The sequence below is a fragment of the Prionailurus viverrinus genome, chromosome X (assembly GCF_022837055.1).
Source record: "Prionailurus viverrinus isolate Anna chromosome X, UM_Priviv_1.0, whole genome shotgun sequence".
Taxonomy (NCBI): domain Eukaryota; kingdom Metazoa; phylum Chordata; class Mammalia; order Carnivora; family Felidae; genus Prionailurus; species Prionailurus viverrinus.
The window spans coordinates 117,398,501-117,422,839 of NC_062579.1; the positions used below are offsets into that span (position 1 = coordinate 117,398,501).

At 43.7% G+C, this 24,339-nt stretch overlaps 1 protein-coding gene across 1 annotated transcript; it reads left to right on the forward strand.

The window, feature by feature from the left end:
* The first annotated feature begins 10,205 nt into the window (after window positions 1–10,205).
* On the forward strand, window positions 10,206–16,121 carry VMA21 (vacuolar ATPase assembly factor VMA21). Its single transcript, XM_047844631.1, has 3 exons — window positions 10,206–10,377; window positions 15,175–15,284; window positions 15,876–16,121. The coding sequence occupies exons 1-3, from the start codon at window positions 10,325–10,327 to the stop codon at window positions 16,016–16,018; spliced, it is 306 nt and encodes a 101-aa protein (XP_047700587.1). The 5' UTR covers window positions 10,206–10,324; the 3' UTR covers window positions 16,019–16,121.
* The last annotated feature ends 8,218 nt before the right edge of the window (window positions 16,122–24,339 follow it).

Sequence of the window (24,339 nt, forward strand, 5' to 3'; positions counted from 1 at the left end):
GTGTTCGCCAGCACCTCCTCTACAGGGACAGTCTTTCCTTGAGCTTCCACATCACCTGCATAGGGATATATGGGCTGGTGTTCTTAGTCATGTCATGTCCTGGTCTCATTTCCAGCTCCTGTCTATATTGCTGTGTTACCTCCAGCCATTCCTGGGTCTGCTTTAAGCACTGCTGCCCTGCCTAGGTGACAGAGAAGGCTGATTTCTTGCTCCACTCTGCCATTGCTTGGCCCACTATCAAGCAGGCAGGCAGCAAGGCTCTGCTTGTTCTTTCCATGTGCCAGGTCTTGGGCCAGAAAAGGCATTCTCCTCCCCTCAGCCCCACAGCTGGTGCCTTGGCTTTGCCATCTGGGAAATGAAAGGGTTGGATTCTGTGATCTTGAAATTTCCTTCTAGCTGCAACATTCTAGGGGGGGTATTTTAATGCCCTCCTTTTGAAGCTCCAAGTTCTGTAGGAAAACGATTACCATAAAAATGTTTCCAGGTTGGTGCACTGGCTTCTCTCAGGGCCTCACTGTTTGACAACCACTGTGCAGACTTAAGTGATATTTACATGCAAAACTGCTTTACTGTGGGACACCATCATTACCCCAGTGTCAGGGGCCAAGGATAACACCCCATCACAGGCCTTCCCTGTTATATGCAGAAATAAAGATTCATTCACTCATTCAGCTCAGCCCAACTGTGTACACAAATCTGTACTAGGTGCTATAAAAAATATGCCTGGTCTTACCATGGGCTCAGAGAACACAAAATCATCCTATTTGGGGAGGAAGGCACTAATCATCTGAGAGCACTCCACCCCCACCTCTATCTCCACCACAGGGCAGGCAAGAGCCCACCAAGGGGGCAGATGTCTTTGTACAGCAGTTCTAAAAAGGGAACAGGTAGAAAGTGATTCTTTAGAATGAAAAGAAGCAACTTGCCATGGCTTCTGCCCTTGGATCCTGATGTGCCACCCCCTTCTGCTTTGTACTCACTACTAATTTCATCCCTCTTCTCTGTGGAAGCCCCTCGAACATCTGAAGACAGAGCCCTCCCTGCCCTTCTCTTCCTCAGACTATATAGCCTGTTCCTGCAGCCATTCCTCAGGTGACACCTGTGTGTGAGACTTGCTGTCCACCACACTGACTCTCTGTTCTCATTTCTTAGAAGTGGCTTCCTGTAATTCATCCTTGAAATCTTTCTCCTGCAGCAGATCACAAAGCTGTCAGTGGAACAAAGAAGACCCAAGGGCTGCACTTAGATTGTAAAATGAGGAAAGAAATGGCTTAGTTCTTAGGAAACAATGTATGCTCTCAAAAGACAGTTCTCCAAGTGCCACTTTTCTCCACATATCCCAGAAAGGCCACAGAGGTCTCTTTAGTGCCAGCCACGTCTAGTTCTGACACCAACAGATGGGGAAGTAAGAAGCTCGCTCTAGGGAAATGGGAGCCCCAGACAGTCACCCAGTCTAGTTCTCTCTCTCCTGTGCCACATCACATCATGATCTTGCAGTTTATCAGGTCATCAGCTTCTCCTAACAAACCATTTCCAGATAAGGTAAACTAAGGCCCAGAAAGGACTGACCTGTGTGTGGTCCCACAGCTAGGAAGTGGTGGAAGAACCCTGAATAGGTTCTTCCACTTGAATAAGTCCAGGCTTTGGCTCTGAGTCCAGTTCTTTCCAGTAGTAACCCAGCTGTTTTTTCGGTGGCCCTGTGTCTGCCTTGTGGATACATAGGTGAGATGCCACCGTGACCAATGTGGGGACACACATTCGGCTCTAAAACTCCACCCAGGATAGTACAGAGAAGATCTGGCATCACCTGCATAGAGATTTGAGGGTCTTGTTGATGGATAAATGTGTGCCAGCGGTAAAATGTGGTCACTAACAAGTGTCGGCAAGGTTAATAGAGGGCAGCATCCACAGAGCAGAGCGGATAGTTAGGCTGACCTCTGCCACTGGCAGGCTACTTACACAGGTGGGAAAAGCAAGTCGGTTGTCTTCTTGTTTTCGAGCCAGGAAATAGAGGCTGGATAACCACTTGACAGTTTGCAATTCTAGGAAGTATTTTTGTGATCCTTTTGTGATGCTGTGAGCTCCACTGCCACACAAACTCCCAAATGGGCAACATTTGCTCCACCTTGTATAATGGGGCTTACGGGCCTTTTTGAGAAAAGATGTAGTGAACGGTGGTTGTCTTGGCCAGGCCCTGAGACATGTGGAAAGGCAGATGCCAGTGCCATGTGTCCAGAAAAAGCATGAGGCACTGATGTTAAAGTGATGCTCCCGATGTAAAGTGGGTGGCAGGCAGCTTCCAGACTGCTTTCTTGGTGCAGAACTTTCTAGGGAGAAATCTTTTAGCTACTATTCTCTTGCAGTCAGATCTCAGCCTGACCTGGAAGCAGAGAACTGAGTGCACAACTTCTCCAAATCAAGATCTCCAAAAGAGCAGCTATTTTGTGGTGCAAACTTTGGCCTTCTTGTTTCACAAAGGGCCATGGACAGGCCTGCCTGGAGGGCCTCTCCAAGAAGCTGGCTCCTCTCTCACCCACTCTGGCTTCCTCAAGCCTGAAGTATCAGCTTGTTCACCACAGGGGGGTGTTGGACATAGTTGCTTACAAGAAAACCTAGATCTACTCTAGGCTCTGGGGTCTCAGAGCCTAGAGGGTGGGAGGCAAAGTTGGAAGGCACTGAGCTTGGCCCTTGGGCATTTTAAGTGCAGTTGGTCGGCTCTATACTCCAAGGACTTTTAGGGGAATCACTTTGGGAACAGATCTTTTAAATCCTTATTCTTCTGGATTAATATCCTCACAACAGAGGTTAGGGAGCAGAGAAACAGAAAGAGGTGGGAGGGGGGAAGCCAGAGAAGTGGCCCTAGCAGGATTCTCAGTGCAGCTGAATGAGGGCACATGTTCAAGGCCCTGTCCTGTGGTAATACAGACATGAAAAGCCATCAGCCATGTCCTCCTCTCCCCCTCTATGGTCTGTTATGCCCAGAATTCGTGATCCCCAAATACCACCAGGGAGCCGAGTCCGATGCAAAAGCAAAAGAGCCTTTATTCGAGCTAGCTCGAGCTCAATCCCCTACCTGCACCGAGGGAGCGGTGAGATACCAGGGAGAGAGAGCAAGTTTCAAAAGGACAAAGGTTTTATTGGGGCCTAGGGGCAGTTGGTGAGGTAATGGCTGTGGCCTCAGCCGATTGGCTGGGGAAGGGTCCGAGTCCTGTTAGGCAGGTGAGGGGGGGGGAGGGGGTTACTCAAGGGGAGGAGGTGTGGTCAAGGTGAAGGACACAGAACAAGACGGAGTGGGCCGGCGTAGGCCCGCCCTTTCAGGTCTAGTGGAGAAGACTGGAAGCCCTAAGTACATTCAGAGGAAATAGAAGAAATCATAAACTATCATTTAGGCCTGAAATGCCCTAGGAGATATTGACAGGAGGAATGGCACTTGGGAATTGGCAGAAATTGGGGCAAAGGCACTTCAGGTGGGGACACCACAGGAGCCGCTTCATAACCAGCATGTTTTAGATGTTCTACAAAGTCATCCGGGGTTTTTGTGTGTGAGGTTGGGGGGAGGGGAAGGAGGACTTTGGAGAGTATGATAAGGGCAATAGGGAGAGGGGAGAACACACTGGAGAGATGGGTATGGTGGAGCCATGTAGGGCAGGGTCTGACCTGGGAGCCAAAGGAGCCAGCAAAGGGCTTTGTCTTGGCAGCAGGCATTCACACGTGTGTGAGGGGGTGCACATGCATGTATACAGGTGGACACACACACACATTTCTTGGCCTTTAGCAATTAGATAGTATAAGGGCAAATGCAAATTAAAAATAAGAGGCTAAATTCTCCCTGTAGAAAAATAAGGGAAGAGACTCTCTCCTTGTCTTTTCTTTCAGACTCTCTTTCTCTGTCCTTTTCAAATGTCTGCGAAATTTTTTTAATGGCTAAGTCTCTTGCCTGCGCCACAACTCAAGAAAGTTCCATCCAGGGCCTGGGAGGCAAACCCTTGTAATGTCAACATCAAGGAAAAGAATGCCCCGTTTCCCAGTTTCCTGGGAGGAGATGAGCCTACCTTTGGCTTTTACTTGACTGCAAATTATTCAAACTACCAGATATAATGGCTTGTATCCACTTAGCTATATGAGGCTTTTGTCTTTGCAGTCCCTGCAGAGGGTTGCCTGTGATGTGCAGCACATTCTGGTTTCATGCTTCTTCAACAATAAAGTTGTTTGCTTTCTTTTACACCTTCGTGGAGAGGTTTCCTGGGCTGGGAGGAAACTATATTCGCAGCAACACACGAACTCACATACACCCGGCGCCCACACTCAAGCACAGTCACATGAGGGAGCGCTAGCGCACCCCCTCACTGCACACTTTCCTGGCAGGCGGTTGGTGTCCTCTTCCCAGGACAGGTTTGGGAGTAGCAGCCTGGGACTGCTCCACCAGGAAGGCTTTGGTTATGGCTGGCCGGCAGGCAAGCTTTCTTTCTCCTTTGAGTCTTGCTTCTTGTACGTTGTACACCTGAAACTAACATAGTATTATATGTCAATTATACCTCAGTTAAACAAAAGGCGGAGAACAGGAAACCAAAAACAAAAATAACCCCAAACAAAAACTGCTCTTTCGCTTTGTGAACCTGCTAGAACTTTAGGTTTTCCCTGGCATTTCTCTGGCTCACTCACTCATTCATCAATTATGTATTAATTTTATTCAACGGATATTAAGAGTGCAGCTCGGCTGGGACTGCCAGCCTCGGGGAAAGAAAGACCTTGGAGACCCAGATTTCAACCCAGAGACTCCGCTTGCTGGCAGAGCGCCAACACCCCTCGGGCCTCAGGCTCCCACCATAGCTTGTGGGGGCAGATGGGCGGGGCTTCCTTCCCCGCCCCAAGCCCCGCCCCCGACTAGTGGGACCTTGGAGCTGCTCCTGCGCAGTGGGGGAGGAGGCTTCGAACCAATGAGAGCCCAGTAAACCGGAGGCGAGGCGCGCTGCCCGCCTGGCCCAGCCCGCTTGGGGCTCCAGAGCCCCAGACCCCCCAAGGTCTAGGCCCCTGGCCGGCCTGCAAGCTGGCCCTGTGCAGTGTTTCTGCACTTTAAGGTCTGGGCGAACCCCAGCCTCACTTTGTCTGCAATGGGCACTGACCTCTTTGTTCAACCAAAGAGTCACAAGCACCACCTCTAAACCTAGCCCTCGGGGTACTCTTGTGGTGGCAGGCCTATGTGGAAAGCACTTCGGCCAGGATCCTTCACCTTGGTGCTGGCAACTGGTGCTCTGCCGCTCTTCCTGGGCCTCCGTTCCTCTCCTAGTAACAAACCTCGCTATGTGCCAGGGGACACAAGACCCTAGTCAGACCTTGCACGACCCTTGGCAGGTGGGGTCTGTTTCACCGTACCCCAGTGCCTGCTTTTTCCCTTGGCCAGAAAGAAGGTCCCTCCGGCTCCATTTAGTGCACTACAGTTGTCAGCTCCTGGGCTTCAGATCCTGAGAGGCCAGGTGGGCAAGGATAGTCCTCATCCATGGCCCCAAATATTCCCTGACTCCATTGGCAAGTCCCTTTACTGGATTTAAGATCCCACCTTAGTTCTTCAGCAGACACAGTTGGGAGAGGCAGCCTGATGTAAATTTTAGGAAAATGATTGAGTGTCAGGAGACAAGGGGTGCTGTGAGGCCTTCACCCAACTTCAAAATTTTCCTCAGCCTCAGTTTTTCCACCTATGGAATGGAGATGATATATAAACTATAGAGATTGTGAATAGAACTGTAAACTGAAGCATTGGGCACACTCTTTCCAGTAGTGGTGGTGGCCAGAAGTCAATGGAGATGAGATAAATGAAAGAGGCTGGATTCAAACAAAAATTCTCATCCTTAACTAAAACTTGCATTTCATTAATAAGTGTTTGCTGGGGCACCTGGGTGGCTCAGTGGGTTGAACGTCTGACTCTTGATTTCGGCTCAGGTCATGATCCCAAGGTCCATGAGACGGAGCCCCAGGCTAACAGCAAGGAGCCTGCTTGGGATTTGCTCTCGCTCGCGCTCGCTCTCGCTCTCGCTCTCTGCCCCTCTCCCTGCTCGCTGCCTATTGCATGTGTGCACACTCTCCCTCTCTAAATAAATAAACATGAAAGAAATAAGTGTTTGTTAAATAAATTAGTTAATTTACTCTTACAAGAGACATCAGCAAATAAACAACAAAAACTTGCATTTCATTGCCTAGGGGTTCCTGACAGAAGAGGTTTTTACTAAAATAACCCCCAGCTAAAACTGCTTATTTATTTTTTCTAGAAGTGTAACTAAGTTTTTTCACCAGGGGGCATATTTTACCAATTTGTATCAGAAAAAAAAAAATCCAAACCCATCGCACCCCACATTATACAGAAACCAGAGTTTCTCTCTCTCTCTCCCTCCCTTTCTGTCTCTCTTTCTTTCTCTCCCTCTCTCAATGACTTTTATTGATTGTATGGTGGAGCTTATTTCTATTTTCCTCATGGCTTAGATTTTAAAATGCCATGCTGTGCAAGGATTGGCTTCAGAAAGTGCCATTTGGTGTTTCAAGTATGGCCATTCCCATTTAACCCCACCATCACCTACCCAAAGGGGAACTTCAGGACAGGGGGTGGGGTGCTGTGTGAGTCAGCAAAGAAAATTGAGGGGTATTACCAAACTCAACTTTGTGTACAATTTCCATGTCACTGGGTTTACAGTACAGAGGTTTAAAACAACATGTGTGAGAGACAAAACACTAGACTGAGAGGAATTATAAATTCTCCAATCCTGTCACTAATCTAATGAGTTTGGGGCAAGTCACTACCCATCTTTAGCTCTGTTTTCTCAACTGAAATGAAAGGGCCAGACTGGCGCTCTTGCCCTTTAAGATAATCATTTTCTGATTCTTAGGGAATAAGAGAGGCACCCCTTAGGTTTGCCTCCATCGTGACCACGCCCCCTGACACCCCATTTCATTCCCACCGCAACCAATGTTTGGGCTCCACTGACCTCTACTTCTCTAGCAGCTGCTGCAGGTAGGAGGTTGCAGGACTTTGTTGAGGGACCAGAGTGCTGTCTAATTTTTTTTCTCTTATGACTTGAGTTTATTCTAAAAGTTCTATCTTCACCTCAGTGAGTTCACAGTAAATGTTGGTGAAATGTGACAGCTGTAGTTTACAAAAAAACCCAACAAACACTAATATATGAGATTCAGTAGGCATTTTGTCCCATATCAAATTTCCTTTATGAATGATTCTTGTCTGAGTTGTCACACAACTGCCACAGAGGCTGCTAATGGAAGAGTGTAAAAGTGCTTGTCTGGAGACAGGACTCGAGCTAGGCCCTCTAGATATACATGTGTGACTTCTGACAAGTCCCTTCCCTCTCCAGAACACAGGTTCCTCCTCTGTACAAGAGTTTAGACTACTCATATGGGATGAATTGCCTCTCCCCTGCCCGCACCCAATTCCTATGTTGAACTCCTAACCCCCAGTATCTCAGAATGGGACCTTATTTAGAAATTGGGTGGCAGATGTGATTAGTTAAGTTGAGGTCATGCTGGAGTATGGTAGGCCCCTACTCCAACATGACTGGAGTCTTTATAAAAATAAGATATTTTGACACAGATACAGACACATGGAGAATGCCATGTAAAGACAAATGCAGAAATCTGGGGGACGCATCTACAAATCAAGAATCACCAAAGATTGACCACAAACTATCAGAAACTAGGTGAGAGGCTTGTAACACATTCTCCCTCATCATCCTCAGAAGCAATCAACTGCTGACACCTTATCCCAGACTTCTAGCCTCCAGAACTGTGTGATAATCTCTTTTGTTTAAGCCATTCTGGTAGAGTAAGTTAGACATGAGCCGGAGGCAAAGGCGGTGTTAAATAGGTGACACGTACGAAGCTTGGGGGCACAATGTCCTGACTTTGTGGCTGTTAGCATCCTGGCCTTATGGCTTCCAACACCCCCAGACTGACAGACCGAGAGCCACAGGTGCAGAACCTGAGCTCTCCTCTTCAATCTTGGCCTCAGGGTAACCTACAGCTCCATTATAATAGATTTACATTGTTTTTTCAACTCCTCCCCCTGAGGGAAGGTGGCCCTGGACTCTTCTGGCCAGAACCTTGTGGGGCCAGAAAACTCCCCCTCCCAGCTGGTAGGAGGAGTTTCTCACATGATCGGATGGACCCTCACTGGGAGACCCCCCTAGCTGTGACCCATCCGGAACCTATGCAAACATAAAAAGAAAAGACACCCCAAACCCCGGTGCAGCTGCCACCTCTGGGCCTGTCTGCTCTGCCACCTGGAGAGTGCACTGTCCTTAATAAACTGCTTTGTGCTTGTTACTTTCCTTCTGGCTGTCTTTATTTGAGTGCAGGTCCTCATGTAAATGTTCCGTGGGGGATCCAAGAATAGAGGCTTCCATTCATTCACACAATGCAGACGCTCCCACTGGTAACAATTCAATTTGCAGTACTTCGCTAAGGTAGCCCCAGCAAGCTAACTCTACTATATCAGTGGTTCCTAATCTTTATTGAGCATCTACAATATACCAGGCCGTTATTCTAGGCATTCGAGATACACAAAGTCACAAAGTTCCCTCCTCGTTTGTCTGTTCTATATGTTTTAAAAGATTTAGTCGCCCAAGTATATTATGGCTTATTTTATTTTAGTTATCATTTATTTTCTAATGAGATAAGTGGGATTACCTCACCAATATAATTAGTGTCTAAAATCAAACAAAGGTCATGCTCTAAGTAGCTGTTGATTCCTTATAGCAGGTAAATACATTAAATTTATTAGGTTTTTTAAAAATATTGAAAATTATTTTCAGAAACCTCATTACCACGTTTATGGATCCCTAGGGTTTCAAGGACCTCGTTACCGGGTGATTAGCTAGAGCAGGGGTGGCCAACTTTTCCTGTAAAGGGCCAGCTAGTAAACATTTTATGCTTTGTGAACTATACAGTCGCTGTCACAACTATACAACACTGCCACTGTAGTGTGAAAGCAGCTGTAGATAATACAAGTTAATGAGCATGGCTGAGTTCCAATGGAATTTTATTTATGGACACTGAAATCTAAATTTGATATAATTTTCATGTGTGGCACAATATTACTCTTCTTCTGATTTTTTCAACCATTTAAAATGGAAAACCCATTTTTAACTCACGAGCTATAGGCAAACAGGTGGCAGGCAGGCTGTATGTATTTGGTGGGCTGGCCACAGTTTGACAACCCCACAGTTAGATTGTCATTCTGCCCTAGTTCCGGTATTAGGTGATTCTTGTCACCCTGAGTCTAGATGAGGCCCAGACAGGGATTAAGTTTGAGCTCAAATCCAGGCTTCGTGTTGGCGAGTCCACAGCGCTTAACACTGCTCTAAGCTGCTGTTTTAGTCACGATTTCAGATGTGGTCTTTGTATCCATGTGGTGCAGAAAATAGATGTGTGGTCAGCGGCCCTTTCCAGGAGTTGACCATGTAAGGGTTGTCCTCTTATTAGCAGCCAGTGGCAGCGTTATTTTGTCAAGCCTGACCCTAGGCTTACAGCACTGTTTTCGTTTATACCTCTCTCGGGTTGCGCGGGCCCCGGAGGGCCATCTGTCCCTTACTATTTGAGTCCCTGTTGTCTCATTGGCGGCTTTCTGAGCAGCTACAAAATGTTTTTAACTTGAAGTGGAAGTTGGGGTCACCGGTGTCGTCAGGCCTGAACAGTCACTCTCAGTAAGGGCTCTTTCAACTCTGACATTGACTAGCTCACGGACTCGGGTGAGTGTCAAACTAACTCCTCCCACTTTCCCACGGCTGGACTTTCACTGTTGGTAACAATGAGGCGTTTCACGAGGGCTGGGGAATAACGTGCATTGCTTTTTTGTGTTGTCTTCGGAAACTGCTTGGTTGCCTAGCACCACAGTCCTCTGCCTGGTAGTCCTTCTCTGCGACTGGTCTTCTCCAGTAGCCTCGCAACCGCAGCTCGGCGGCAGGGGTCTTGAGAGGGACCAGAGGTGCTCACACGCGCTCGGGGGATCATGCTGCGAGGCAAGTCCCGGCTCAACGTGGAGTGGCTGGGCTACTCGCCAGGCCTGCTCCTGGAGCGCAGACAGCTCCTGGCAGGGCGCGCGCCTCGGAGCCCCGGCCGGTAAGTCACGTGAGCACCTGCGCCCGCGCCCGCGCCGGCGCGCTCAACGTCACCGGGGCGCGCCGCACTTGCGCAATGCGTCCCGCCGCCCGGCACTCGCCGGCACTTCCGGCGTGGCACGCCTCTGTCGGCCTTCAGTCGCGCAGACCCAGCGAGGTCGCTGAGCCCAGCCCGCCTCTGAGCACCTGCTTGCGGGCTCGGCTGCCTCATGGAGCGCCTTGATAAAGCGTCGCTGAACGCGCTGCAGCCTCCCGACTTCAGGTAGTCCGGAGCAGGGCCCAGGCCGGTCAGGGGCCCCGACCGCAAGGCGACCTGGCCCTGGCCTGGAGTGGGGTGTGAGGGAAGGCTCGAGCCGAGCGGGCTGGCCTGCGGTGGGCGTGAGGTGTGGAGCCTTGGGGGAGGGGTGCGGGGTGGGGGAGAAGGGACGCAGGTTGGGGCCTGCAGCATCTACACGCACGGGAGCAGGGACCCGGGGTCATAGGGGAGAGGTCGGTGGGCCTTCGGTTCATGCCTCTGTTCTAGCACTTCCTCTCGCTGTCGTCTTGTTTTGCCATCTTGCTCTCTGCAATCTCTCCCCACTGCAGGGTGAGCTCCCTGAGGACAGGAACCCGGCCTTCTTCATCTCCGTGTCCCCTACGGGGCCTGCATCGTCGGGGCTTAAATGTTTGCTGTATGAATGAACGAAGGGAGGGGAGTAGGGGCTGTCTCTGGTTTGAGATTGCTTCACTTGGGGGAGTTAGTAGGATGGGGGTTGGTGGCTGAGTAGAATGGTAGTTCTGGCCGACTAACCTAGCCATTGATACCTCGGTAGGTAAGAGGATGGAAAGGAAGTTGGCTACCATTTGATGATGACATACTGTGTGCCAGGCTTAACTTATACTTTTGATTACATACGTTAGCAAAATTAAGAAAGTGCTTGGTTTGCCTTTTTTTTTTTTTTTTTTTTTTGTTTCGTTAAAGAAGATGAAGTTGACTCAGGGTAAGGCACTTGCCCAAGATCACACAGGCCACACTAAATTAGGAAGTGTTAAATCTGACATTTGTTCAATCTCACTGACTCCAAAGCCTGTGATCTTTGGAACCCTGTGACATTTTTCAGTCTCTTACGATGTCACTCTAAATGTTTATTGTTGTTGTTGTTGTTGTTTACTAGTGAGGATACCAACAGATATTTTTGTCAAGTACCCTAAGAATATGGTTTAGCCCTCCTAGACTGATTCTAGTGTTTCCTAATTGAATTTTCAGTGTAATCTACTTGCAGTGGAAGTCTTGGCTTGCCACGGAAGGGAACATAGTAAACCCTTTTTCACTTTTTACTTTAAGCTCCAAAAATTTGACTTTTATTCTGGGTTATGACCTCACAAATATAGGACACAGTATATATAAAGTTAAGCACACAAACTTTTGAAAACTAGCAAACTTCCTCTATTGTTTATAGGACATTTTCACTTTGGCTTCCAGCCACACCCCCACTGCACCTGGCAGTTCTGCCAGCACAAGCCAGCTTATGTGTAGCACGTGAATTATTCTGAAACAAAGCAACTGATGTCACTCAATTGGTTTCTTCTACGTATCTCTTATTGGGTGTTAACTGAGACTTGTTAGAAATGAAGAATGGGAAAGTCCAGAATTCAAGTGGGCCTCAAAGAAATAACTCAGGATGAACTTACTGCTCCCATACTTTTAAAACCACCTAGAGTTTACCCACTTCATATGAACTTCTGCAGCAAGTACTAAGGAGGTACAGCTTACCACGTTCCCTTCTGTGGCAAGCTTGACGTTGAGTGTGTGGGGCTAGAGATTAACATGTAGAAAAGAAAAGATTATGTTTGAGTGGTGGGATTGTAAATGATTTTTTTGCCTTAACACATTTTTATATGGTATTCTATCATCTTTTCAGTAATAATGTTTTCTGAAAGCCAGGTCAGATATTACACATTCAAGAGACATAATCTCAAGAACCAAACCAGTTACACTCCCTTTCTCTAGATTCTCAGTCTTTGTTTCTTTATCAGGTTAGCTATCTTAGCTTTGCATACCTAAAACCCATGCTTTAACTCACCATAGAAACAACCAAGAAGGTCATGTTTTTTTGTTGTGGTTCATAAAAGAAGGGGTCAGATACTGACATTGAAGTTTTGTAGAACTACTGAAGAACTACTCATATTCTTCATGAAGATTACACAATAAATTTTTGTAAAAGTTTACTACTGGGAAACAGTTTAAGGGAGCATAAGTGTATTAGATGACAATGGTATACCTCAGTAATCACCGTAGTAGGATGTGTTAAAAGATGATCCATTGAAATATGGAAAGAAAATATTAGAACTTCTACATTAATTTATTTTTAGCCTTATGCTTTTTTAGTATCTATTTTTGCATATGTTTTGTATTTTAAGGAATGTATTGATAATATTTTTGTAGATAAATCTGTTTAAAAAATCAGTATGCCTTTATGGGGTCTGTGCTTAAAACTTAAGAAGGATTAATAGTCAAAAAAGTTTGTAGACCAGAAACTTGAGACGTTCCTTTCCTTTCTGAGATGAAAGAAACCTCCTAGCTAATAATTTACACAGTTAGAGGAACCCCTTTGGCTGGATTTTCTAGGGCACCAAAGAAATGTGCAGGACTATATAGGAAACAGGCTGGCACATTAAGTGCTGTAATAACAGGTAGGAACTAACTGTGATTGGGTTCCAAAGCGATGAATTATTCCAGCTGGAGTAATCAGGAAAGATACTTGGAGGAGAGGCTGTTTTTTTGTTGGGGGGGGGGGTGGACCTTGAAGACTGGGCCGTCTCCTTCCTAAAGATACAGATAAAAACCAGAGCCCCTGAGGATTACCAGAAAGAGAATTAAGTCCAAATGTTGAGTATAAGCATAAAGTGTGAAGTGTGTTAAGGTGGTCTGAGGGTGGTTAGATTTAAGGGACAAAAAAGACCTTAAGCTAAATGATTAAAGTTATAGGGTTTACTGCTTTTACAATACAGGTGGTAGTATGTGTGAGATACAGATGTGTCTAGGGTTGCTGGAAACTTACTACAGCTTTCAGTAGTGTTGCTCACTTGTAACAATGTATAGGACAAATGCTGGCATATATCTACTTATTTATTGAAAAGTCCGTGAGATAACATTAAGGAACATTTTTTAAAATGGGAAAATAAGTAGTTTTGTATGTTGATCTGGAGTCCTTTTTTATGTAAACACGTTTTTAACATAACTGGAATAGCATGTGTCAGGGGTTCGTGAAGTTTTTCTGTAAAGGGCCAGATGGTAAATATTAGGTTTTTGAAGGCCATATAGTCTAGCACCACTACTCAGCTTGTCCTTTGTAGCTCCAAAGCCATCTTATTTTTTAAAATGTTTTTATTTATTTCTGAAAGAGAGAGTGAGCGAGTGCAAGTGGGGGAGGGGGCAGAAAGAGAGGGAGACACAGAATCCGAAGCAGGCACCAGGCTCCTAGCTGTCAGCACATGACACGGGGCTCGAACTCACGAACCTTGTGGTCATGACCTGAGCTGAAGTCGGATGCTTAACTGACTGAGCCACCCAGGTGCCCCCAAAGCCATCTTAGATGATACATAAAGTGGGTGTGTCTGTGTTCCTGCTAAACTTTATTTATAGAAATAGGCATTGGGCCCTCATGCCTTGTTTTGCAGACCCCGGATATACATGATACAGTGTAGTTTGCCTTGTTCATTTGTCACACGAATACTTTCTGAGAAATGGTCAGGATTCTTTTTATTTTTTTTATTTTTACTTTTTTAATGTTTGTTTATTTTTGAGAGAGAGACAGAGCATGAGCGGGAGAAGGGCAGAGAGAGGGGGAGATGCAGAATCCAAAGTAGGCACCAGGCTCTGAGCTGTCAGCACAGACTGCGAAGCAGGACTTGAACCCATGGACTGTGAGATCATGGCCTGCGCCGAAGTCAGACGTTCAGCTGACTGAGTCACCCAGGCGCCCCAGTCAGAATTCTTTTTTTTTTTTTTTAATTTTTTTTTTCAACGTTTACTTATTTTTGGGACAGAGAGAGACAGAGCATGAACGGGGGAGGGGCAGAGAGAGAGGGAGACACAGAATCGGAAACAGGCTCCAGGCTCTGAGCCATCAGCCCAGAGCCCGACGCGGGGCTCGAACTCCCGGACCGCGAGATCGTGACCTGGCTGAAGTCGGACGCTTAACCGACTGCGCCACCCAGGCGCCCCTCAGAATTCTTTTTAATGTGTCCATATATTGATACACCTCATTTGTGAAACCATTTTCTTATTATGGATATTTTTATGTTATCCGGTTTTGTTTGTGCTTTTATGTTAATCCTTATATTAATGTTTTTTAAGTAGCAGATTATCAGATTTGTTTTTCTTTATGTAATTTGAAAAGCTTGATTGCATTCTTCAGAATAGTTTTATTATACTCTGGAACAAAACTTTTTCCATTGGAATATTTCCTTGATTTAAAAATAGCCGTGGACAGACAGAATTCACTGAATAGAAGGTGTTTTGACATTAAATTTGTAATGCATCCATGTTACATGAAGACTAACTAAGTTGTACTGTAGCTATTTAATAACAAAGTAATTAAAGTAAGTTTCCTTTAACCACATCCAGATTGTTATAGGCTGCTTTTTCTTTGGAGATGCTCATAACTTGTTTGTACTGTATCCAGCTAGCCCTCCATAGGATGCTTTGTGAATGAACATTCATTAGTTGTGGACATTCATTAGTTGTTTTCTTTGTATCTTTTCCTTTGCTACCTCCATTATAAATTTGGTAATTAGGGTACACTTTATAGCATTTTGAAGACTACAAACCACTTTCATACTTTGATGCTTCCTCTCACACTGGATCTCAATGGCAGTCTCTTGAATGGTCTCTGGGTCTCTAGGATCTTCCAGTTTTGAGTCCCTGAGTCGACTCTTCTTCCTCTGCCCACTGTTTCCAAGGCAGGGGCAGGGTTTCCAGTGTCTTCTCTATGGGTATTTATAGTGTTTATGGACACAAGAACAGTTGGAAATAGCCTAGCAGGTTCTGATTTTCTCTTTGTTTACTTTGTTCCAGAAATGAAAGTTCATTAGCATCTACCCTGAAGACGCTCCTGTTCTTCACAGCTTTAATGATCACTGTACCTATTGGGTTGTATTTCACGACTAAATCTTATGTTTTTGAAGGTAATCCTAGATGATAAAACAAGACCTTTTCCTCCTTAGTATATTTAAGACTCTGTGTTTTTGTGATCTCCTTATATCTGTAAGCTGGGTACTCTTCATTTGCTTCTTCATCTGTTCCTGTATTGCTTTTCAAAAATCATGTTGTTCAAATAAATCTTCCTTCATGAAATTAACTTTTTCATCAGTTATTTTAGCTTGACAGTGTATTTGTGGATGGTTTTCTGTGAAATAGCTTGCAGGTCCTTTCTTTTACTATACCTCTGAGAGCAAGAGTCGGCTGACATGGGAGGAGGAATTTGGGGGAATGTCCCTTTGGTGGCAGACGTTAGTAGGAAGAGAAAATAAAGTCCCCCTTTTTATGTTGAAGTCCTTAAGTGAAGTGATAATTACAGTTTTCATTTAGAATAATGTCTTTGTGTATAGAAGGTTTTCAAATCTTTAAATGAATACATGATTTATCACCACCCAAGGTATTACTTTTTAATTGCCTGACTAGCTAAATAAATATATACCTAATAAAAACTAGTATGCTTTGTTTTTTGCACTTTGATAAATTTTGGAATAAAATGGAAACTTTTTTTCTCTTGATAGGCGCCTTTGGGATGTCCAATAGGGACAGCTATTTTTATGCTGCTATTGTTGCGGTGGTCGCCGTCCACGTGGTGTTGGCCCTCTTTGTTTATGTGGCCTGGAATGAAGGCTCACGACAGTGGCGTGAAGGCAAACAGGATTAAATTGAACATCACCTTTTGATAGCATTAAATTGATTTTTAAAAATGGTAAATGCGTCTGGGATATTGATGATTTCAATAAAGTTGAGAACATGTTAAAAATCAATCTGAAGGAGTCACATTTGACTAGTGTAAATTTTGATCCTTCTAATACAATGATTTGTATCATCAGTTTTAACTGTATGAACCTCTCATCTGCAAATGAGAATTTGAAAAAGTTAAGTTGGTCACAAGTAAGTATGTTAACTTAATGACACATTCTGGGAAGAATTTGATTATCTCACTACCAAAAATGTTTTATAGCATTTTGTCTTTTGGTTGGTTTTAAGTTTCACTCCTCTGGATACATTAAGATGTACACACTGTTCTTCACTGGAACCCTTCCCCTGACTATCGTGAAAGTCTGTGTCATCGGATTTTAGGTTGTAAATTCCTATGCAGAATTGCTTGAATTGTGGATTTTGGACTTAATCTGAATGTCAGTGAGAAATTTTGTGTAAAGCGTAATCTGTAGTCAATAGGAATCTTTCATTACATTATTTCACGGGGGAAACTAGGCTGAATCACATCCATTCATGGAAAAGGACTGGCTTTCTGATGATTTAGGCAGCAAAACAAAGGTAGCTACCTGGGTACTCAGCCTTTGCCGGCTAGCCTGTGCTTTCAGACTAACTTTTTAATGATCTGCTTTGCTGTGTCGTTCAACAATGAAGCTATGCTTTAATTACAAGTTTTGTGTAAACTCCCTTTCAATTAGTTTCTCCTACTTTTTAATAATGTATATGGTACGAATTTATGTTTAAGTGTATTTATTTTCACGTAGTTAGGAAGTGTAAACAATCCTGAGAATAGATTATTTTTATCATCCACGAAGTATTCTTGGGATCGCTAGTCAGGTCTTTATTTTTTTTAGAGTAAGAGCACACATGTGAACATGTACGTGAGTGGGGGAGGGACAGAAAGGGAGAGAGAATACCCAGTAGGCTCCAAAGCTCAGCGCAAAGCCTGACATGGGGCTCCATCCCCCAACCCTGAAATCATGACCTGAGCCGAAATCAAGAGATGGATGCTCAACCGACTGTGCCACCCAGGCGCCCCTAGTCAGTCTTTCTTAATCAGAGCTGTTATATCCCAGATATATATTGTTAGATAATCCTGAGGTCCTATCTGATAGAAAAAGACCCTGTGGTTTTACTTCACTATCCTTAGTCTTTTCTCTCCAGCTACTTAGCACTACTTGTGTGTAGTCTAAAAACACACCTGGAAAAATGAATAGTGAAACAGAGAATTTAAATTCCCTGTGATGGTACCACCGGACATAACCACTAGTTTGGTTTACACCCTGTGTGCATTTCCTAATGCTAGTTCAATACACTGAACTTTTGGTTTAAGTTCAAATTCTGCCTGTGCTACCTGACAGCTATTTGTGTTTTTTCAGATGAATGATTATTGGCCATTTTCTTAAAAAAGTAAATTCTACCTTTACTCTTTTTACTAGATCTCTTGTTCAAATTTCCTGTTATTAGTAACCCCTAATACAATGGCCCTTGCTGTTTTTGGCATTACTGATTTGTCTGTTCACCCCAGTTTGATGTGGAACGGGACTAAAGGAATAGGGAGATGATTAGGCATAAAAGCTAAATAGGCACTGTATTTAATTGTTGAGAAAAAGGATTATTGTAGGACTATTTTTTATTGCTTATAGTTAAATATTGTCTACACTTTAAACGTCTTTAAGCAGTTATTCTAAATGTAAAGTGTTTTCTTAAAGACCACAGTTTTCATGTAAAATTGTACAAATTTAATATAAAATTGTAGAATACCCCAGTTTGAGTCTGGGGTACTATGTGGTAGATTTCTAAATGGTCATCCCTTCTTTAGATGCCTCAACAGAATTGTTGTCCACCTAGTTTCTTTTCTATAACGCCAAGGTTTTATACTTTGGGGATCTTATGCTATTTGTAAAATATTAATGTCCAGTGTTAGATGATTTTGTTTTCAGATGTTTGCTGAGTAGAAAATGATATGGATGTTTTTCTTCAAGTATTTAAACCTGGGATTCATGCAAAAGCAGTTGTAATTTCCTCTTGGAAAAAGTACCAAGTGTTTGGAAGTTAGAATTGGATGCTAGGGTTGATATTTAGGATTGTTACAATATAGACTTGCTTTCAAACCAGTTGAGTTTTTCCTGGGGTTTTAACTGTTAACTTACTACTTTGCTGCTCTTGAAATAACATGTGGTATTTGACATAAGATTTATTTTTCAAGATGTCTCATGGATTTCCTCTTGCACAATGTACATACTTCAGGATGTATAGGAAGGAAAGCTACAATTGAGCCCTTGTAAATGTTTTAAGATAGGAATATGTTCACTATCGTTCCAAAATGGATTGTAAGAATAACCTCAATTAGGAGGCATAACTTGAAGTGTCAGCACAAACTACTGATAAACACATTATCTTCCTCACCTCGCCTCCCATTTTGCCCCCCCCCAGAATATAATCATTCCTTCCCCATTATGCTAAAAAATGAAGTGTGTTATAGAATGTATCTGATGTAATTCGCTCTTCAAGTGGATAGATAGCATTTTACATGTAACAGCAGAATTCAGTTTTGAGTTGTTACTGAAGGAATTTAAACATCCATTAAAAAAGACCTCCTGTTTCATGGAAATCTAACAAATGCATTGTAATAATTAGACTGTTTTCATCATAAAAATCTTAGCACCTTTGCCAAAAGAGGCAACTGATTGACTTGTTTGATGTTTTCCATTTTCATATAAATTTATATATCCATCTAGAGTACCCAAGAAGACCAGTAAAAACAGTTAAATAAGATGTACCCAAGGAAAGATAATAGCCAAGGGTACATGAAATAAAGGATTTAAATCCTGATTTAAAAATCTTGTGTGTTTTTCTCATCTCTAGACAAGTTCATGTTTACGGTTTTATTTATGACCCAGTGAAGTTGTAGAGCATTGTTGGGCCCAGTTTATAAATGGTTCAAAAATACCACGCAATTTGTCACTTGTCTTACTTAGGTCAGCAGCAGATTTTCTCTGCTGTCAAGTGATCTATGTCCTCCAACAGAGTGGTACAACTTTATTAGTTCAGACTCTACTATTACATTTAAGATAAGTTTTGCGAGAGCTGGGATGAAGCAACACGTTAATAACTTGACAAGATTTCTTTCTTCTTTTTTGCAGAGGGAAAGGGTCACCTGAGAAAATAAATTATTTTCAGGGACATTGGGAATCTAATGGTAACTATTACGTGTAATTTATGAATAGTTGAATCCTTTATATATTCATTAAAATAGTCTGGAATTCCTGAACTTATCATCACTCCTGGCCACACTTTCCTATTTCATTGCTACATATATTCAAGAGTAGTATCTGCTTTCTTTTTTAAGATGTTCTATAAGTCATATTTGTCAGTCACATAGATTCGTCTTCCTTTTTCTCAAGTTCAGTGAAATCTCACTGAATGGGAATAATAGCAATAGCTAACAACATCTGCACAGCACCTTACAGTTTGCAAAGAACGTTCACATCTTCTTGTTTGAGTTTTGCATAGTGAACCTGTTATGAGATGTCTTTTGACATCCTTGCTGAAGATGTTAGAATCTTTAACTCAGTAGAGTCATTGAATATGCTGTAGTCTTTGAATATAGTGCCCTGACTAGGGGCAGAGTTTAGATGCACTATTTTGAAAGGTGTGTGTAATTATTGAAATGGGGGGCTTGAGTTCTTTAGCCACTTGAATCAGATTTACTTTTGTAAGTGATACTTTTCTAACTGCTACTTGGGTGGATTTTGTATCCATTCTATTCCAGCCTGTATTTGTATAAATTTACCATCTGTTGTCATTAAAAAAGTGTTTGTAATGCCACTTTGACGTGTCCTGATTCAATGAATAGTAAGTTTATTAACATCTTTTTTTTTAAACATGTTTGCCTCTGTACCGTATAAAATATATACAGAGTTGTCAAGGGTAAGCTTTTATGTAATAATTATAGACTGGAGATGCTCAAACTGGTGGCAGCTCTGAGGGGTACTGGGACAGAAAGGGCCGGTTTTACCCCATCCGTGGTGGACCCATCACAACTGCTGTGGCAGTGGGGGGAAAGAAAGCAGCATCTTGCCCTGTGGCTTTTTAAAGAAAATTCATTTGGGGGTGAATGGGCTTCAAATCCTGGTAAAGGAATGAGGTCCAGAAACACTTGTGTCCATGGCCCTTTAGCCACCTGTTGATTGTACTCCAGCTCCTTTCTGTGCTTCTGAGGGTTCTATCTAGTTCTTAATAAATACTATCCACTTCTAAAGTTTTGAGACATCTTAGTATCAGAATATACACATTATATACAATCGTGTTATATACAAAAGTACAGATTATAGGATGTCCAGGGAACTCAGGACACATATAATAGCATTGGAGAAACCACTGGTATCACCTTATAGGATTTACTGCCTAGACCTACTGAGTCAGAACCTCTGGGGCTGAGGTCTGGAAATACATGTCTGTAACAGACCATATCTGATGAAGCCAGTTTGATAACCACTGCTAGAGATTGGAAGTTGTTAATGTATGTTTTTGATGATGGACTTGAAGATGTTTGTATAAAGCAGGCCTGAAATAGCAGGCACTTTATTAACCAAAGATAGAATCCTGCATAATGCTTTATAATAAAGGCTCAGTTTAAAATCAGAAGAGCTTTATTGAGTCCTGGGCCATCATGGTTGAGTTTGCTTCACTGTTAATGAATTCTATGAAAATTAGTACAGAGAACAGACAGCACTCTTAGAAACACCTTACACATACTAAAAAATGGCTACTGCTGCTCCTCTGATGCCTTCCTCTTATTTGGAATTTTCGTTGTGGTCTTTGAAGACAGGAAAACCTAGCACAGGCACTTAAGAGAATCTGGTTTCCAAGGTAAAAGAAGTAATGGACAAGACCAGAAATAGTTTCCTAGGCATATCCGCTCTATTAATACTATGACTTCCCTACCCCCAGATATTTTTCCTGTTACTGCGTATATCTTCCCGGTTCATTTCATGTACACCCTGATGTTTTGCCCATGTTCACTCCCTCCTCACAGATGCCTGGTATCTTCTCTCCCAGATCCTATCAGGGCTGGCTCTCTCACCCTTCAGGTCTCAACTGTTGTGTGGCCTTTCCAGAGAGGCCTCCTCCGTTGCTCACAACACATAATATTGGATACAAGTATCCTGTTTGTTTACCTACCTCTACTATACTGTATGCTCAGGAGAGTAGGCACTGTCTTATTCACCACTGACTCCCCAGTGCTGGCCCTTATTTTAGTAAGGATGTTGTTGGCCAACTGCAAGTAACAGAGACCAGAGTTTAAACTGGCTTAAACAATGGAACAAGCCAGAGATGGGGCCAAACTATTCACACAGTTTAGAGTTCCTGCTCCATTTCTCAGGGATTCTCTCTGCATGACCTTCTCAGTGTGTTGGTGACATCCTCAGGCATCCCTGCCTCGTGATGACAAAATAACTGCCACCATTCTGGACCTTCATCTGCACACCACAGTCATCCGAGTGAAGGAACCCCTTGCACTTTGGATGGACTCAGCTTACATACCCACCCATGAAACAATAACTTTGGCAAGGCAATGCCACGCATTGGTAGGTTTATGCCTGGACAAGTGCCCAGTCCCAAACCAATCTCTTGGGGATTATACTTAGGCCACTCAGTGCTCACCCCCGAGGAAAGGATTTGACTCTGGTGAGGGCCCCAGCATGTTCGCTATGGGGCTCAACAGATTTGTTAAATGAAAATGGCAATATGCAGTATATACATGCATATGTAGATATGGATATGGATGTAGGTACATAGGGATATAGACAGATGAATAGAGGGATGGGAGTCATGCACTTTGGAGCATGGGACCACTGTCAATGTCAGGACAGGCCAGGACCTGGTGTGAGGCCATCCTCCAGTGGACCTTAAAGTTGCATGAAGGCTGGGCCCCTAGTAAGTGGCAATATACCAAACACTCTCTCTGTACCAAATTTTGTCAGTTCTGCCTCAGGAAGAAAACTGAAACAGTTGGAGAGTCAAGTTTTTTCTCCCATCTGTATCTGTGGCTCTCCATTGCCAGGACTCTGTGCTCTTCTCTGAAGCCCTAAAACATCCCTTTTGTCCATGGATCCCCACCCTCACCACTCCCCACCGCATCTGTGGTTCTTTATAAACACAGGTACACATGGGTGGTACGCTTTATGCCTGCATACAAGCAAAGCAGCAATGCAGCTGGATGCCACCTGGGGTTTTCCTGGTTAACTAGGTTTCATAGAACGCAGCAGTTGCAATCATTCAGCTAGGGTCCTGCTTAAGACAGGTACCACAGACAATAGTGGCAAGAGGCAATCTGGCACCTGGGTCTGGGGACACTGGCCAGTGCTCTGCTGTGTGATTCTGCAATTATCAGCAATGTCATCAAGTTTAGCTCTCACCTGTTAATGGGCACAAGAACAGAAAAAAATCACAGAATAATCTGATTTTTCTCAGCTATGTGGAAACTATAGAAATATGTGTTTTAAACAAAAGTGTATATTGCCATAGCCTGCTGCTATTGCTTTAAAATATTCATAATAGAAAATGAAAATGGGGGGGCCTATGAAAATGGATGTCTGCTCACACTTCCATTCTGTTTCTTTCCTAAAAATTGAATGTAGGACAGGCCGAGGGCACCATGTCTTTCCTCCCCCTAGTATTTCTGCTGCTTCTACTTGGAGATATAGTCCTCTGCCTTCACTCTTTCCTCAGTCTTCCCTCTCAACCCATCTTGGACCAACTAGAATTGGGATTGAAAGTTGAATGGGAAATGAATAGAAAGCTCAGTAAAATGGAATAAGCAAGAGAAGTTAAACCAGTTTTTCCAATTGGTTTGGCAGAAGGGAAGAAGGGTCTGGTGAGAATGGCCATGTGTGGTAGGCAGAATTCTAAGGTGCCCCGAAGAGTCCCACTGCCTGGTGTACATGCCTTGTATCCTCCCCACCTCTTGACTACAAATGGAACCTGTGGATGTGGTGGGATAGTAGCTCTCTGGATTAGGTCACTGCATGAATTTGCTCAGGCTGCCATAACCAAGTACCACAGACTGGGGGGCTTAAGCAACAGAACTGTATTGTTGCACAGTTCTTCTGGTGGCCAGAAGTCCAAGATTCAGGTGTTGGCAGAGTTGGTTCATTCTGAGGAACCTTGGCTTGTACATGGCCACTCCTCCCCGTGTCTTGACATGCTCTTCCCTCTGTATGCCTGTGTCCTAATCTTTTTTTATAAGGACATGAATCATATTGGATTTGAGTTCACCCTGATAACCTCATTTTAACTAATTACCTCTTTAAAGACTGCATCTCCAAATACAGTCATGTTCTGAAGTACTGGGGGTTAGGACTTCAACATAGGAATAGGAAGAAGGAGACACAATTCAGTCAATAACATTATGGTGTGTAGTCTCGTAGGCAGAATAATGACTCCCCAAAGATGATCACATCTTAATCCTTGGAACCTGTGAAAAAAGGAATTAAAGGTGTAGGTTGACTGAAGGTTGCTATTTAGTTGACTTTAAGAGAGGGAGAGCATCTGGATTATCTGGATGGGCTCAGTATTATTGTAAGGGCTTTGTGGTAGACTAAAAAAAATAGCTCCAAAGTTATATTCACTTACTAATTTCTAGAACCTGTGAATATTACCTTATATGCCAAGAATGGATATCAATTTATATGGAGAAAGATGTGATTAAATTAAGGGTCTTGGGAGGAGTTTTGCTGGATTATCTTGGTAGATAATCTATTTTTTAAATTTTTTAATGTTTATTTATTTTTGACAGAGACAGACAGAATGTGAGTGGGTTAGGGGCAGAGAAAGAGGGAGACAGAGAATCCAAAGCAGACTCCAGGCTCTGAGCTGTCAGCACAGAGCCCGACACGGGGCTCGAACTCACGAGCTGTGAGATCATGACCTGAGCTGAAGTAGGACGCTCAACTGACTGAGGCACCCAGGTGCCCCTCTTGGTAGATAATCTTTATAATCCCTCATAACCTACATGAAATCACATATATCCTTATAAGAGGGAGGCAGAGGGAATTTGAAAGAGACCCACACAGAGGAGAAGGCCATATGAAAACAGAGGCAGAGACTGGAGTGATGTGGCCATATGCCAAGGAATGCTTGGGGTCACCAGAAACTGGAAGAGACAGGGGAGGATCCCTAAAACCTCTAGAGGCTCAAGCCCATGCCTTGATTTTGGACTTCTGACTTCCAGCTGGAAGCCCATGACTTCAGCTCCTT